This window comes from Leptonychotes weddellii, chromosome 15 (genome assembly GCF_054177405.1).
Source record: "Leptonychotes weddellii isolate Sample4059 chromosome 15, ASM5417740v2, whole genome shotgun sequence".
NCBI lineage: Eukaryota > Metazoa > Chordata > Mammalia > Carnivora > Phocidae > Leptonychotes > Leptonychotes weddellii.
The window spans coordinates 43,278,533-43,295,811 of NC_138383.1; the positions used below are offsets into that span (position 1 = coordinate 43,278,533).

The 17,279-nt window shown below is 41.5% G+C and overlaps 1 protein-coding gene across 1 annotated transcript in view; it reads right to left on the reverse strand.

The window, feature by feature from the left end:
- The window catches only part of NCOR1 (nuclear receptor corepressor 1), a 93,705-nt gene that overhangs the window by 16,046 nt on the left and 60,380 nt on the right, over window positions 1-17,279 (reverse strand). The window contains exons 14-16 of the mRNA XM_081805997.1: window positions 16,602-16,703; window positions 7,505-7,629; window positions 2,973-3,190 (exon numbers count right to left, since the gene is read on the reverse strand). Of these exons, the coding sequence (XP_081662123.1) occupies window positions 2,973-3,190; window positions 7,505-7,629; window positions 16,602-16,703 (445 nt within the window). The remainder of the gene's footprint in view (window positions 1-2,972; window positions 3,191-7,504; window positions 7,630-16,601; window positions 16,704-17,279) is intronic.

Genomic DNA, 17,279 nt, shown 5'->3' on the forward strand with positions numbered 1-17,279 from the left:
AACATGATCCCTTTATAAACTAATGAGACTGTACTTAGTAAAGGAGAGAAAAATGCTTGGACCCAAGAATTTATTCCTATAAAAAATAATTTAACAGAAAGAAAATGTTACGTGACTCAAGATCTGTTTTTTCTTTACAGTGCTATCTCTATTAGTTTAAAGATGAGGGGGCAGGGGACAGCCTAATCATTCAGCAACAGGGAATGGTTCAAGAAATCGGGCCTCAGGGAACATGATGCCAACACTTCACAGCCATCGAAAAGCAAAAATGAAGATCACTTAGACTACATAATATTTATAATATGTCAAGTTAAAACATCAGAAAAAGCATGCACACTAAGATTACAACTAAGTAAAAAGAAAAACAGCTATATTAAGATAGCAAGATTGGGGCAGATCTTTTTCAAAAGACATTGATATTAAAGTTTAAAAAACGTAAAGGCCACGAAGAAGTAAAACTTTCACTACTTGCAGATGACATGTTACTACATACAGAAAACCTAAAAGACTGCTAGAACTGATAAACAAATTCAGTAAAGTCACAGGATACAAAATCAATGTAAGAAAATCTGTTGCATTTCTACACACGAATAATGAAGCAGCAGAAAGAGAAAATAAGAATACAATCCCATTTACAATTGCACCAAAAATAATAAGATACCCAGGAATAAACCTACCCAAAGAGGTGAAATGCCTGTACTCTGAAAACTATAAAACACCGATAAAAGAAATTCAAGACAACACAAAGAAATGGAAAGACATTCCATGCTAGTGGATTGGGAGAACAAATATTGTGAAGATGTCAATGCTACCTAGAGCAATCTACACATTTAATGCAATCCCTATCAAAATGCCAACAGCAGTTTTCATAGAACTAGAACAAATAGTCCTAAAATTTGTATGGAACCACAAAAGACCCCGAATCACCAAAGCAATCTTGAAAAAGAAAAGCAAAGCTGGAGGCATCACAATTCTGGACTTTAAGTCATATTACAAAGCTGTCATCATCAAGACAGTATGGTACTGGCACAAATACAGACACACAGATCAATGGAACAGAAGAGAAAACCCAGAAACAAACCCACAATTATACCACCAACTAATCTTTTGATAAAGCAGGGAAGAATACCTAATGGGAGAAAATCTCTTCAACAAATGGTGCTGGGAAAACCAGACAGCAACATACAAAAGAATGAAACTTGGCCACTTTCTTATACCATACACAAAAATAAATTCAAAATGGATTAAAGACCTAAATGTGAGACCTGAAACCATAAAAATCCTAGAAAAGAACACAGGCAGTAATTTCTCTGATGCTGGCTGTAGCAACTTTTTTCTAGATAGGTCCCCTGAAGCAAGGGAAACAAAAGCAAAAATCAACTATTGGGACTACATCAAAATAAAAAGCTTCTGGGAGGCCTGTGTGGCTCAGTCAGTTAAGCGTCCGGCTCTTGACTTTGGCTCAGTCATAATCTCAGGGTCGTGAGACAGAGCCCCGCGTCAGGTTCTGTGCTGGGTGTGGAGCCTGGTTGGGATTCCGTCTCTTTCCCTACCCCTCCCTCTCTCAAAAAAAAATTAAATAAAATTTAAAAATAAAAAAATAAAATAAAAAGCTTCTGCACAGCAAAGGAAACAACAAAACTAAAAGGCAACCTACGAAATGGGAGAAGATATTTCCAAATGATGTATCTGATAAAGGGTTAGTATCCAAAATATATAAAGAACTTATAAAATTCAACACCCACAGAACAAATAATCCAATTAAAAAATGGGCAGAAGATGCGAACGGACATTTCTCCAAAGACATCCAGATGGCCAAAAGACCCAAGAAAAGATGCTCAGCATCACTCATCATCAGGGAAATGCAAATCAAAACCACAATGAAATATCACCTCACACCTATCAGAATGGCTAAAATCAACAGCACAAAAAACAACAGGTGATAGCAAGGATGTGGAGAAAAAGGAGCCCTCCTGTACTGTTGGTGGGTATGCAAACTGGGGCAGCCACTGTGGAAAACAGTCTGGAGGTTCCTCAAAATTAAAAATACAACTTCCACCCGGGGCGCCTGGGTGGCTCAGATGGTTGGGCGTCTGCCTTCAGCTCAGGTCATGATCTCTGGGTCCTGGGATTGAGCCCCATGTTGGTCTCCCAGCTCAGCTGGGAGTCTGCTTCTCCCTCTCCCTCTGCCTCTCTCCCTGCTTGTGCTCTGTCTCTCTCTCTCTTTCCCAAATGAATAAATAAAATCTTAAAAAAAAAAACCAAAAAACAAAAACTGCCGTATGATCCAGCAATCACACTATTGGGTATTTACCCAAAGAATACAAAAACACTAATTCAAAGTGATACACGCATCCCTATGTTTATAGGAGCATTACTTACAATAGCCAAGATATAGAAGCAGCCCAACTGTTTATTAACTGATGAATGGATAAAGAAGATGTGGTGTGTGGATACACACACATACACATACACACACCATGGAATATTATTCTGCCACTAAAAAGGAAGGAAATCTTGCCATTTGCAATGACATGGATGGAGCTAGAGAGCATAATACTGAGTGCAGTAAGTCAGAGAAAGATAAATACCATATGATCTCACTCATATATGGAATTTCAGAAACAAAGCAAATAAGCAAAGGGGAGGTGGGGAAGGGAGAGAGAAATAAACCAAGAGACAGACTCTGAACTATAGAGAACAAACAAGCTCACCAGAGGGGAGCTGCAGGGCAGGGGGGAAGGGGAGGTGTAGATATGAGTGAAAAGGGTGGTGGGGATTAAGGCGTGTACTTCTCATGATGAGCACCGGGTGATTACAATAAAACCTCAACAACAAAAAAAAAAGTAAAGGGCAGCCTTCCAGATTATTTGTAGGCCGTCGATATCGGAGGACCCTCCTGCTCTACCCTGGCACTGCAAGAGAACCCCGCACAAAATCCTGGCCTGTTCGCTCCCATCTTGCGCACTCACTGGGTTCTGGTGGGGGTGGCAGAGGCGGCGGGGGCTCCTCAGTGGCCGCGGCGGCCGCAGCGCTGGCCGCCGCCGCTTCGTTGGTCATGGACCGGGTGATGCGGCCCTTTCTGCGGCCCTGACTGTTGGCGGTCTTTCGTCCCCGGGGTGTGGCCTGCTCTCTCTCCTCCGTTTCTTCTGCTGTACCTTCCGTCTTGTCCTTTTCCTTGGCATTTTCTCTGGAAACAGAAGCAGACGAAAAGTTTGTATGATTTGGAAGTATACGTGCATCTAAGAAGGTTAAGGCTTGGAATTTTTTTTTTAATAGAAATTAAATAAGACTACCCAGTCTCTCAGTTACTGAAAACGAAATTTATGAAAAATGCTGTCATGCCCCAATTTTGAAGGGTTTTGACTGGCTCAAATTAAGATATTTCACAAAGGTCTGTTTTATTCCTTAATGGACTCAAAATTCAAACACGTTTCAAATCACCTCATTACGCATGAGAACACCCTATGAGAAAGTAAAGGATGGCAGCAGAAAAGCCGCTAGACCTGCAATCCAGAGGCAGCGGGGTACACCAAAAGGCGGGAGTCTGGGATTTCTTGCCTTGGCTCCAAGGTAAGTTTTCTCCTCTGTGAAATGAAGAGGCTGAAACAGACACCCTTTCCGTAGTAATCATCTACAATACTGCTTCATTAAACCAGGCTCAGTATTCTCAACCATCTCCAATATTAATTACGTGCAAACAGGCCGGTGTGGCCCAGAGGTTATAACGGAGAACGGTCTAGAGCCAGGCTGCCCAGGTTGGTACCAGAGCTGTGTGATTTACTAGCCATGTGACCTGGGACCTCCCCTCCACGGCCTCTGTTTTTCTCATCTATAAGTGAGAATAATAATAGTATGTTTCATAGAGCTGTTGCAATGATTAAAAGAGTTAATCTATATAAAATGCTCAGAACTGTGCCTGGAACATAGTAAGCATCATATGTAGTTTGCTGTTGTTAAGACTAAACCTACCTCAGCCACTTAGGAAAAACTTGATCAATAAATAAAGGGTCATTACTATTAGCAGCTACAGTACTGCATGTAACACTAGAAGCCTATTCTCTGTACTACGCATCTCCCAGGATTGTTAGATTTAAACACAAGGCCCCTAATGTACATTTCTGCAAATGAATGGATAGGTGGCAATACTCAAAGACTCAACTGCTCTTGCTTAATGGGAGGTGTTGATTTTTTTCAAATTTTATGTACTTCAAGCAAAGATCTGTTGTAGCTTACCAAGCTTACCCCAATAAAAAAATTCTTCAAGAATTTTCCCCCTTCGGTCCTGAACTGCCCTTGAAGTTACCATGCAGGCCTCTTTCTCCAGTTCTTTATTCCCTTAGCAATCTGGCTACTACTACAGTCTCATCTTAAAGACGTTTTGTCAAAAGTCACCAATGAGGGAAAAAAAGTCACCAATGACTCAAAAACTGCAAGTTCAGATGACCTTTTCTCAATTCTTGTTGCACGGATCTTCCTGCTGCAACTGATCCTAAGGACAATTCTTTTTACATCCTTCTCAACTTTTAGGATTTCATGCTTTCCTGATAGCCCTACTGCTATTCTGGCTCTCCCTCTGGGGACTGCCTTCTTCCTCTCACCCTTTCACATTGCATTTCCCAAGGCTCACCCTAGCCTTAAAGCTCTGTGAGGTTACCCCATTCGCATCCATTCCAACGGGATGACTCCCAGTCTGTATCTTTAGACTCACACCTCCCATCTCCAAAATCTTCTAAGATCCAGACTTGTCTTCCCAAATACCCGCTGGAAATCCCTATCAATACACCTGGATTTCCCATCAATACTAAGTCAACATGTCCAAAACCATGCTTGTCAGTGCTCTGCCTCTTGCTTCCCTCCATGGAACAGTTCACATCATGCACCATTAACAGTTCCGCCATGATCATATTCATTCACGTTTACGGATCTGGCATCATCTTTAGCTTTTCCCCTTTTCCTTTACCTCCTATATGCGATCTCACGCCAAGGTTTGGTTATTTCATCTCGGTAACAGTCCTCCCACTAATTCCACCATCTCGATTTCTACTACCACTGTCCTTAGTCAGGGCTTCGGTACCCCAAACCACTCTTCTGTAACAGCCTCCCTGACTTGCATCTCCAATCCATCCATTCTCTGCTGCTCGTGGGTCAGTATTCTAGTAGAATAGCTTTGGTAAGAAACCATTCCATCCAGGGGCACCTGGGTGGCTCTATCAGTTAAGCTTCTGACTCTTGATTTCAGCTCAGGTCATGATCTCAGGGTTCTGAGATCAAGCCCCACATTAGGCTCCATGCTCAGCAGGGTCTGCTTGAGATTCCCTCCCTCTCCTTCTGCCCCTCCCCCTACTCATACATGCTTGTGCATGCACACTCCCCAAAAACATAAATAAATCTTAAAAAAATTTAAAGAGGAAACCATTCCATCCATTGAAACCACTACCTACAACTCACAACACAGAGACTGTTTTAGCTTCATTAAGGTTTTACTTAATCTAACCCCAATCCACCCTCCACTTTTCTTCTTCAGCCACCCTCTGTTCCAGTCTAATAAAACCATTATAATGTTGCCATTTCTCATAGCAGCACATCTCTTCACGTGAATCCCTCTGTTCTTTCCACATTAACCACTAGCTCCTGCATAAAGTCCTCTAAACTATCCAGACAGAAGTAACCCTGAACCTCTTTTCAGTCTCCCAACATCCTTTACTGGTTCTGCTCATTTCTCCCGGGCTTTCTTTTTTTTCATAAATAGTACTTGCATCTTGCCCAGCTTTCCTCTACTAGATCATAAACCACCTTGGAATAGTACATATCTTATGTACTTTTGCATCCTCCATAAGACCTAGCTCACATCACTAATAAATGAATGCTTATTAACAGAGATTTTAGGAAAAAAGAAAAAACCAAATATGGCAGTTTCATAAGAGCAGAACCACTGACCACATGGGAGTATAAATGTTTTACCCAAACTTAAAAAAAAAAAATTGTTTTTAATAGTTACTTCCTCAAGTACAACATTAGAATGGCAATGGCATGAGGATCCAACTCTTTAACAACCATACCAAGTGATTCAGGCTGTAGTTGCCACAAAACCTGATAAACCTTCAGTATTTCTAAGGGGATTACAGAAATAACACAATAAATATTAAAAAGAACAAACTACTGATACGTGCAACAACCAGCATGGATCTCAATGTCATTATGCTAAGTAAAAGAAGCCATGCACAGACTACATACTGCATAAATCCATGTATATGAAATTCTAGAAAAGGCAAAACAGATGAGTAGTCGCCAGAGGCTGGGGATGGCAGGGGAGTGTGGGAAAACCTATGGCAAAGGAGCATATGGAACTTTCTGGAGTGATGGAAACACTCCATGTCACAACTGTGGCAAGAGTTACACCAGGGCATATATTTGTCAACATATATTCAATACACACCTAAATTGGTGAATTTTATTCTTTGTAAATAATGCCTCAAGAGAGCCAATCCCTGGTGGAAAAACCACCAAGTGAGCTGCTAAGCACCCCCCACCACCCCACCACAATATGTGCATTAAGGCATCAACAAGAGCTGTCTCTGAGCAGCAGAATCACAGGCTGATTTTGTTAATATTTGGCTCCCTTTTCCTCATTTTCTATAGTCAACAAGAATTACTTTTATAACCAGGCAAACAACAACAAAACCACAAACAAACCAGGAACCCCACTTTATACAATAAATAAAACCCATGAAACTGTAATATAATGTATTATAGAAAACCATTTATCAGCATTTTTACATGAGTGTAAAGTATCAAAAGTGCAAAAAAAAAAGATCCTGGGGCGCCTAGGTGGCTCAGTCGTTAAGTGGCTGCCTTCAGCTCAGGTCGTGATCCCAGGGTCATGTAACAGCCAATCCACATTGGGCTCCCTGCTCAGCAGGAAGCCTGCTTCTCCCTCTCCCACTCCCCCTGCTTGTGTTCCCTCTCTCACTGTCTCTGTCAAACAAATAAAATCTTTAAAAAAAAAAAAAGATCCTGAGGTACCTTCCAAGTCAAAAATTAAGTTAATATTCAATATATCTCAAGTGATGAGTGTATATTATTATTATTATTTTTTTTTATTTGACAGAGAGAGACACAGCGAGAGAGGGAACACAAATAGGGGGAATGGGAGAGGGAGAAGCAGGCTTCCCGCGGAGCGGAGAGCCCTATGTGGGGCTCGATCCCAGAACGCCGGGACCATGACCCGAGCCGAAGGCAGACGCTTAACGACTGAGCCACCCAGGCGCCCCGAGTGTATATTATTATAGCTCATCCCTTCTGAAAAGTAACATCTCATGTCTGGCAAACAAGTCCATTAAGCCAAAAGTTGTATTTACCAGAATATCCTGTTCTTTAATTATGTCAAAGCACATGAGATGATCAAAGCACACATCCCATTCATTCTTTTATCTAAAATTTTATACCTTCAAGACAGTCAATAGGCTCATGATTAAGACGAATATCTAATCATTCAACTCACTTAGAGTCCTCCTTTTCATCTTTTTCTTCTTCATCTTTCTTTTCCTCTTCTTTTTTTTCTGTTTTTTCTGCTTTATCTTCTTCTTTTTCTTCTACTTTTTCTTCTTGTGAGGGTCGGGCAATTTGCTGCTAGAATGAACCATCATTTGTCAAATTCAACATTAAAAGAAACAGCTCCTCAAACTGTGATGACAAATTACAATAAACACCTTTGCAAAAAAATTAATACACAATTACCTTATTGATCACTTACAATGTAATTAGGGGTAACGTATTAAAAATTAGTCTAATACTCTTTAATAAATTCCATAGGTGTTGCTTAAAGGTGCACGTGGAATGCTCCTAGGGTCTGGACCCATCAGAGAGGTCAAAGTGTTAAGATTCCACTTAGAAATCTGAAATCGGAGTTGATTCTGTTTCTGTAACTCCCACGTCTAATCTGTCACTCAAGCACTTCAATTCTACCTTAAAATTTGATAACATATAATTTACCCCTAGTATTAGATACCTAATATGCTTCCAACTTTTTCATCACTATGGACGGATACTACAAGAAACACTTTTATGCTTTTACTCTTCTGCGGGAACATTCACTTAAAGGAATAGTAGACAACTATGGTCATCATCAAGACTAAAGTAATCTGGAAAAATAGTAAGGAAATAATAGAGTAAAAAGAAGTAAAACACTCAAATATTTCTAAGCTATAATTACAACTCTATAATTAAAAATACGAACAAAGACAAGAAGAGAATACAATTATAGACCCTTTTATCTTTGCTAAAATTGTGATTCTAAAAGAAAAGTGGAATTAAATTTGTGTTAATATTATTTTTATTTAATGCAGAAATCAAGACCACCTAACCTAAGTAGGTAGAACTGCCACTCAGTATTACAGGACACAGCCCCGTCTCATGTGTGCCTCTTCCAAACCCCCACCCTTCCTACACTGGTTGCTGCTCTGGACTCACCTAAAAATACCCAGCATTTCATGTCTTTGCCTGGAACACCCTATCTATCCCTCCTTGCCTAGTAAACTCCTACATATCCTCTGAAATTCAGTTCAAAAGGCTACATCCTGTGAGGCATTTCTTGATTTCCACAGAGAAGCTCCTGGTTCTGTCTCCCTTCCTTGCCACCTGCACGGGCCATATCTGCTTGCGGCACTTACCACGGGGTGGCGCGTACCTGATTATCAGGTCTGTCTGGCTCCCTGCGTTACAATGTCTCCTCAAGGACAAGGACCCAGTCTTAATCATCTAAGTATCCCAAGTTCCTAGGAGACATCCGGACCTTAGAAGCCTCTGCATGTACTGGATACAGCCAGAACCAAGTTCCTTTATTCTGCTTATCTGAAAAGTTTTGTCCTCCCACCTCAATCTCTGATCCAGGCCAATGTCAATCTTGTCTCCTAATAACTGCCTGTCCTCTTACCTGTTCTGTCACCAGACAACATGAAGCACTCATTAATTTGACATAAAAGTTCCCTTAATTCTTAATACCATCTCAAAGTCTTCACCTACTCGCTAAATCTGGCTTTTTTCCTAAGATAACAAAGACCTTACTGGCCTCTCCAAGAGGTCCTATATTATGCCTTCTTCAAATCCACAAGGAAATAAAAAAGAAATCTGTATCCTTCTTGCTCCCAAGTGCCACTTCCAGAATATTGCTGAACTGCAGTATTTTTAAAAATACTTCCTTTTTTCAAATTTCACAAAATCTACCTATGATGCCTTTTTTTTTTTCCCTCTTCTGGTGTTACGGATTGACTTCTCAGATACTCCTAAGAACAAATAAATGATTTTATCACATGGCTCATTATGCCCTGCCATTATTCTTCCAACTCTAAAATGTGTATCAGTGCCTTTTCTGTCAACATAATATCCTACCAGTTGGAATACTCTGAGGTCATGCTCATTAAACTCCCCAAAGGTGAAGTCACTGGCAGGCACTGCTCCGCCTCCAAGATCCTGAAATCAGAAAATCTCCTGGACAACAACCACTCATGCCCCACCTATCCAACATTTTCATTGTTGTTGATCCTGCTATTTGTCCCCATCATGATCCTTGGTCCCTTTATTCTATGAAATTTCACAGTCCATCAGGAAGAGCTGTATCTACTCTTCCACTCTGACCCCTCACTAAATCATTTCAATAACATGGTTCCCTCACTTGCTTTATCTGACTTCCCCAATTTCTCACCCTGGTAATTGCCAGTTTCCTTTGAGTATTTATTATTACTAGACAAAACTTAAAAATCAGGAAGACTTTCAAATGTACACTTTCCAACCGTGACTCGGTCTGCTTTACAACTGAGAATGTTTTACTCACCTTTGACTGACTCCCTAGGACACCACAGTGGTCACAAGACTGGTTTCAAATGCTAATATCCTCAAACCACCCACTTGCTACAAATGTAGCATCCATTAGTCATTCTGAATAAGCAAGATGGCACACTAACAATAAACTCTTATGCCCTTTGCCTAGCAAGTAGGCTGGAAAACCCAGAAAATGGTTTATAGCCCTAAGAAATGACAGGGAGGTATCAACTTGGCAGAAGAGAAGTTAAGAGTTTCACTGTTCTCTTGGACTTGGATGACACATATAACTCGTTTCCCTGACACTTTTCTATTCTAATGCCAACCAGTGTTCTGAAGAAACTAAGCAATCCCACACATTCCCAGCTGTCTGACATCCAGCCAACAGCTGACTTTACTCCCCCTTCCCTAGGGCCAGGGACTGAGAAGCAAGGTAACACCTGCTTCAATCAGGCAATGGGAAGATGAGGGCAGGATGTCTTTTGAAGCACAACCCCCAACTCTGCAGAAGGTGTGGACACGATCCCAAGAAACTGGCAGGGTTGCTAGACAGTCTCTAGAAGTGTGTGACAGCTGCAGAGCACACCCTCCACCCCCATCAAAGTAGTATCCACACTGACCAGGCAGCAGTGGGTGGGGAGGGAGAGCCAGGGGCAGGCCAGAGTGTGCAACCAGCATCTACCTTCGGGTGATGTGCATGGAGAGCCATTGCAACGCCTGCCACGGGCAGTAAAGAGCGTAAGGAGGGCGCCTGGGTGGCTCAGTCGTTAAGCGTCTGCCTTCGGCTCAGGTCATGATCCCAGAGTCCTGGGATCGAGCCCCGCATCGGGCTCCCTGTTTGGCGGGAGGCCTGCTTCTCCCTCTCCCACTCCCCCTGCTTGTGTTCCCTCTCTGGCTGTCTCTCTCTCTCTCTATCAAATAAATAAAATCTTTAAAAAAAAAAAAAAAAAAAGAGCGTAAGGAATAACCTCTGATGTTCCCAAGAAGTGATCGCAACTGCCTGTGTTTCAGGCAAATCTGTAAAGGGAAGTGCCAATCCCCACGGTCTGGGATGGAGGTTATAAATTACAGCCCTGACACCCTGCAGTAGGTTGGCTGGAGTAGAAGTCCGCAGTTTCAAAAGGAAAGTCATCCAAAGATCCCCTAATAGAGGCACCCCAACAGCTTCCTGTCCAGGTTTCTCCCTCCTTAAGCCTAGTACTTCCTAGTCAATTAAAAAAAGTTTCATTCTGGGGCGCCTGGGTGGCTCAGTTGTTAAGCATCTGCCTTCGGCTCAGGTCATGGTCCCAGGGTCCTGGGATCGAGCCCCACATCGGGCTCCCTGCTCGGCGGGAAGCCTACTTCTCCCTCTCCCACTCCTCCTGCTTGTGTTCCCTCTCTCACTGTGTCTCTCCTCTGTCAAATAAATAAATAAAATCTTCAAAAAAAAAAAAGTTTCATTCTGTTAGGGAGGATCTCATAACATAAAACATGTCTGCTGAACAACAAACTATGCACTATAAATGTGAGACTACATTAGAAAACAAAATAAAAATCCAAATGAGAAAAATGAAACGTTTTATGTATTTCTTTTTTTTTTTTAAGATTCTTATTTATTTATTTGACAGAGAGAGCACAAGCAGGGGGAGCGGCAGGCAGAGGGAGAAGCAGGCTCCGGCTAAGCAGGGAGCCCAATGTGGGACTCCATCCCAGGACCCTGGGATCACGACCCCAGCTGAAGGCTGATGCCCAACCAACTGAACCACCCAGGCACCCCATTTTATGTATTTTGTAACGATAAATGAAGAACAAGGAAATTTCAACAGTCCTCTATAGCAAGATCCAAAGACAGTTTATGCTGAGATTTATTTCTACTATATCTGACTGAATATCTAACACTTATATATATTCTATATGTATTTGTTAACATGCTCGAATCTTTAGAAAACAGATAACTGAATTCCCACTCGGTAGATGATGAAGTTGCCAAGAAATAAAATGACTAAATTTAAGAGCAAGCATCTAATGAACTAAAAACATACAAGAGGGCGCCTGGGTGGCTCAGTTGGTTAAGCAACTGCCTTCAGCTCAGGTCCTGATCCTGGAGTCCCAGGATCGAGTCCCACATCGGGCTCCCCGCTCGGTGGGGAGTCTGCTTCTCCCTCTGACCCTCTCCCCTCTCATGCTCTCTCTCACTCTCTCTCTCTCAAATAAATAAATAAAATCTTTAAAAAAAAATAATAAAAACATACAAGAGACAAAAAGAATGAGGTCCTACTTTAGCCATTTAGTTGTTTGTTTTTAAAGGTTTTGTTTATTTATTTGACAGAGAGAGAGACAGAGATAGAACACAAGCAGGGGTGGGCAGCAGAGGCAGAGGGAGAAGCAGGCTCCCCATGGAGCAGGAAGCCCGATGCAGGGCTCGATCCCAGGACCCCGGGATCATGACCTGAACTGAAAGCAGACACTTAACTGGCTAAGCCACCCATGTGCCCCTAGCCATTGAGTTTTTTAAATATCTCAGGCAGTAAACAAACAGAAAATATCCTATCAAAATATATTTAAGAACTAACCTTTAAACCAACTGAATCTGAGACTAGTTTCCCGAAGAGTGAAAACTGTCAATCACAACACATCATCGTGAAGGTGACAAAGGCAATAGTTCTACTATTTATTGGGCACGCCCTTTGTCCCAGATACGACACTCCAGGGACCTCACACACACAACCAGTTCTCACGTTAACCCTGCAAGGTAATATTACTGCTTCCACGCTCACAGATGTGGAAACCAAGGCTCAGCAAGTGAAGGGACACATCTAGGCTTACATGGATAGAAAGAGGCAGAGCATTTTTGGGTCTAAAGCTCTTTCTGTTATAACCAACTTTCTAAACATGCCTAAAACAGTCTATTGTCTAACAATTCAGTCAGAAACTTTCCCAACTTCAAACATTACTACATTTACATAAGTATATGCTTTCTCAATACCTCTGGGGAATAAAAAACATGCTGACATATTTAAAGAGGAAGATGTTGTCAGAATGAAGGAAGAGTACAAATCCTTGTGAAAGGTAATCAAGTATTTGGAAATAAAGAATGTGGCTTCTAAACAATGACTTGCTTTATTGTAGGTCACTAGCAAGTACCACAGTCCACATTAATTCTAGCTGCATAGTGACAGACTTATTAGATGGGAGTTTATGCTGGAAGGTAAGAATTTACCTCTAACAAAAATGTTACACATAGAATCAAATTACTACTTGGCATGTTACATATAATTCTAGATCCCATATAGTAACACTGAGGAGCGGCTTTTGGCTTCTGATCTTCAATACATATTCATTGCTTCAACTAAAACTTACAAAGAACCACACTCACTCTTGTCATGGGATGCTAGTAAGTTGAACAATGAAATGGTTTCAACAGTATCCAACAGAATTTTGAGTTACTTTTGCCAACAGTAATCTTTGAACACAAGTCTAACAAAAATATGATTATCTGTCTCATTTCCCTATGATTCTAAGGTTAAACTCCTTTTCAGAGGAAATAATATGCAAGGCTCCCTATAGCAATAGCAGGTTAAAAATCAAACCTCACAAGCTTGGAATCTCTCTCCACAAACAGCACACACTATACATTCATGTGCTGAAATAACAATGACTTCCTATGGGTAAGAGGTCGGGAGGGGAGGATGGGTGAAGCAATCAAATAAAAACGGAAAGGATCAGGCATAAACTTCAGCAGAACTCTACAGCGTCGTGAAATAAATTTGCCCTGATTGCTTTGGAATTACCTAAGGTAATTCCTACTGATTCAAACTTGATTGGATAATAGAGCAATAAAGTGATTTTCAAATTAGTTGGATCTCTATTATCTACCAGGGTAAAATCAAGACACACCAATTTAGAAATTCTTTACTTGTAACTAGTTCTTTAAAAAAAAAAAACAAAAACTTTCTAAACTTTTTTCTATATAGCAAATTCTACATACCCGACCCAGATCTGTTTCCTAAACTCCAGACTTCTACATCTAACTGCCCCCTTTATATCTCCACTTGGACATATGTACCTGAAATTCAGCATGTCCCAACTTTCCCCCCCTCAATCTGCCACCCCCTCAGTCATGCCTACACAGTAAATGGCAATCCCATTAGCCAAAACTTGGGTTATCTTTGATAACTGTCCTTGAATCCCCCACAATCAATCCATCAGCAAAACCTGTACCTTACCTTCAAAAATACCTCCAGAAATGGACAGGTTCTCTGCACCTCCCCCGCTAGAGTCTAGTCCAAGCCACTGGGAGGATTAACGTAACCTCCTAACTGGTCTCCTTTACAATCTAGTCTCAACAGAGCAGGCAGAATGATCCTGTCACAACTAAAATCTGATACTATTCTGCTCAAAAGTCCAATGGCTCCTCCTCTGGTTTGGTATCAGTTCTAATGTCATTCAGTTCTATATAAATGAGCCCTTAAACCGACACCACCTAATTTCAGAAAAACCTGTCCACCTATTTTGACACAAACAGAATGAAGTACACAAGCAATTAAGAAACAGAGATAAGATTCTTCCGGTCTGAGATGGTGCTGTATTTCCATCATTCAATCCCCTCCTCTCCCAAATTCCCAGTGAAACAATCAGAGAAATATACAACTAGAGAAAAAAATCTTCAAGGTAATAACTTAAAAGTTACTGTGGGAAGGACTAGACTGATGGAAAGGCTGACCAACCCCAACCTGAGCCAACTTGAGGGCAAACATACGAAGGTTCAGGTCAAGGTGAGAGCACATATGGACAATCTCAGTTCTGTTAAATGCACTCTGGGACATGCTAGAGGTGTGAGCACATAGAACAAGAATGTGCAGAAGAAAACTCTAATATGGCTGGAACTTAACAAGAACGAGTGTGCCACACAGAACAGTGAGATGGTGTACCAGATAACTTTAGGACAGAAAACCAATGTTTCAGAGTAACAGAGACATTCCCTGTCACACAGAATTTCCTGCTAGAGCTTTCTCCTCTATCATCACAAGCAACAGACTGCTAATCCTGCAAATGTAAGATATGACAAAAAGCAAATTATTCCCTTACATTATCGGGGACTGAAAATTTTAAACAATTTATAAATATAAAACATGTAATTTCTAAAAATTAAGTCCATTAAAGTTATAAATACTAGTTTAATAAGGAACAAAGCTATTGTTAAAAATCTGTAGCTGAAACTTATTGAAAACGCAGACAGGCTCTAGCATCTCTAGCTAGAAGAGCTTGATTCCACCTTCTCCGTGGGAAGACCTGGCACCTTTGATGGAACAGGTTTTTTGTTTTTTTTGTTTTTTAAGATTTTATTTATTTATTTGAGACAGAGAGCATGAGAGGGAGGAGGGTCAGAGGGAGAAGCAGACTCCCCGCCGAGCAGGGAGCCCGATGCGGGACTCGATCCCGGGACTCCAGGATCACGACCTGAGCCGAAGGCAGTCGCTTAACCGACTGAGCCACCCAGGCGCCCGATGGAGCAGTGTTTGCCGCCTCACTGACAACATCTGATTTGCTCCCCATCAGGCAGGAACTCTTCCTGGAGCTCCACAAGCATCCCTCGCTCTGTGGTTACAGTAGCAGCCCCATCACCGTACAAGCGCGCTCTCTTCCTCCCTCCCGATCCTTGTCGGCGCTCCGCCCACCTCTCTGTTCCCCTTGGTAAGCACACCTTACGGACAAGGGCACATCTGTACTCCCGCCCCTCGCGCACCTTCCACATCCACCTTCCACTCACTGCGATCTTATTTCTGGCCCCCTCACAATCCCCTGAAAATGCACGCCCGGGGCACCTCAGCTTTCTCCACCTCTAGCAGCATTTCACGCAGTTGGCTCGTGAAACACTGCCTGTACTTTGACCAAGAAACACCGTTTCCGAAGAACACGAAATCACATCCCGTGAGGCAGTAGTATTCTGTAGGAAACAATGACCCCGGAAACACAAACAGGTCACGGCTACCCATAATGAAGCCTGGGTCAGCGTGTATCTGGTGAGCAGGGTGGCTAAGGAAAGAAAGGGTGGCTGTGCAGGGAACTGAGGAGAGATCTAGGAAGGCTGGTGGGCAGTGAGCAGCTGTGCAAGTTCACGCACGCGATTCCAAATCCCAGGATGAATCTGGGCGTGGACAGCAACGGCGTTCACATCGTCCCAGCAACCACACTGGTAAAGCACCCGTGAGCTGTGACAGCTGCTGATCGGTTATTGGGGGGAAAACAGTTGTTAATGTACTGAATTGCAACTGTGAAAACGTACGCTGCACTGTATTAAAAACTGTCTTTTAAGATCAAGTGCTTTTACTGAGTAAAAACTATCTAAACTCCAGAAATGAAGTTACTCTGAAACAAAATCAGGCCCCGGTATTTGGGTAAATCAGCCTCTACGCTCATTACCACACTACATTTCTCTATATTTCTTACGTGTTCTACCTGCCCCCTCCTCAGACAAAAGGACTGTTAAAACAGTGAATGAAATGAGGTGCAATGGGTCCCATTCTGTACGTTATCACTGTTAACGCTGACAGGCACAATTTAGATAACATGGAAGTACAGAACTTTTCTCATTGATTTTATCATACCATAAACTTACAGTACATTCACAACAGATGATGTTACACATTAAATATATATTGGTTCTGAAATAATAACATGTTCATAACATCCTCATTATTTAATGAAATGTCAATTCCTAAAATACACGATTAAATACAAGGCCCTGGTTATACCATTTTTTTCCTCCATATCTCCACCCTGAAACACAATAAGAAACATACCTGGTTTCTTCCTCTGCGTTTTCCATAATTCCTTCTTACTAGGGCTTTATAATTCTCATTTTTCTTGGTTAAGTAGTAATATAAAACACAATCAGGAACACTCTACAAGGAAAAAAAATTATTTTTTAGAAGCCAAAGAAATAACATTTTTTAAAAATCAAGCAACACTTTCAAGGGAAATCTCTGGTATTCTCAAGGTATAAATTGAAGAGCAACACACAGCTAGCATTTTAAGGGATATCTAGGCTGTAAAAATATATACATTATATCAACTATTTTAATGGACAATTATAGTGATCTTAATCCAAGTTACGTAAAAGATACCAGGAACTATCAGAAACATCCAAGCACTTCCTTATTAAGCAGTAACTAAATTCTCTTTCTTGTTGCATATATGTAAATATTCAAAATGTCTCTTTTTTAAATATGTTGCTTAAAAACACTACATCCAATCCATTGTGGAAAAAAAAAAAATGAGGGGGCGCCTGGGTGGCTCAGTTGGTTAAGCGACTGCCTTCGGCTCAGGTCATGATCCTGGAGTCCCTGGATCGAGTCCCGCATCAGGCTCCCTGCTCGGCAGGGAGTCTGCTTCTCCCTCTGACCCTCCCCCCTCTCATGTGCTCTCTGTCTCTCTCATTCTCTCTGTCTCAAATAAATAAATAAAATCTTTAAAAAAAA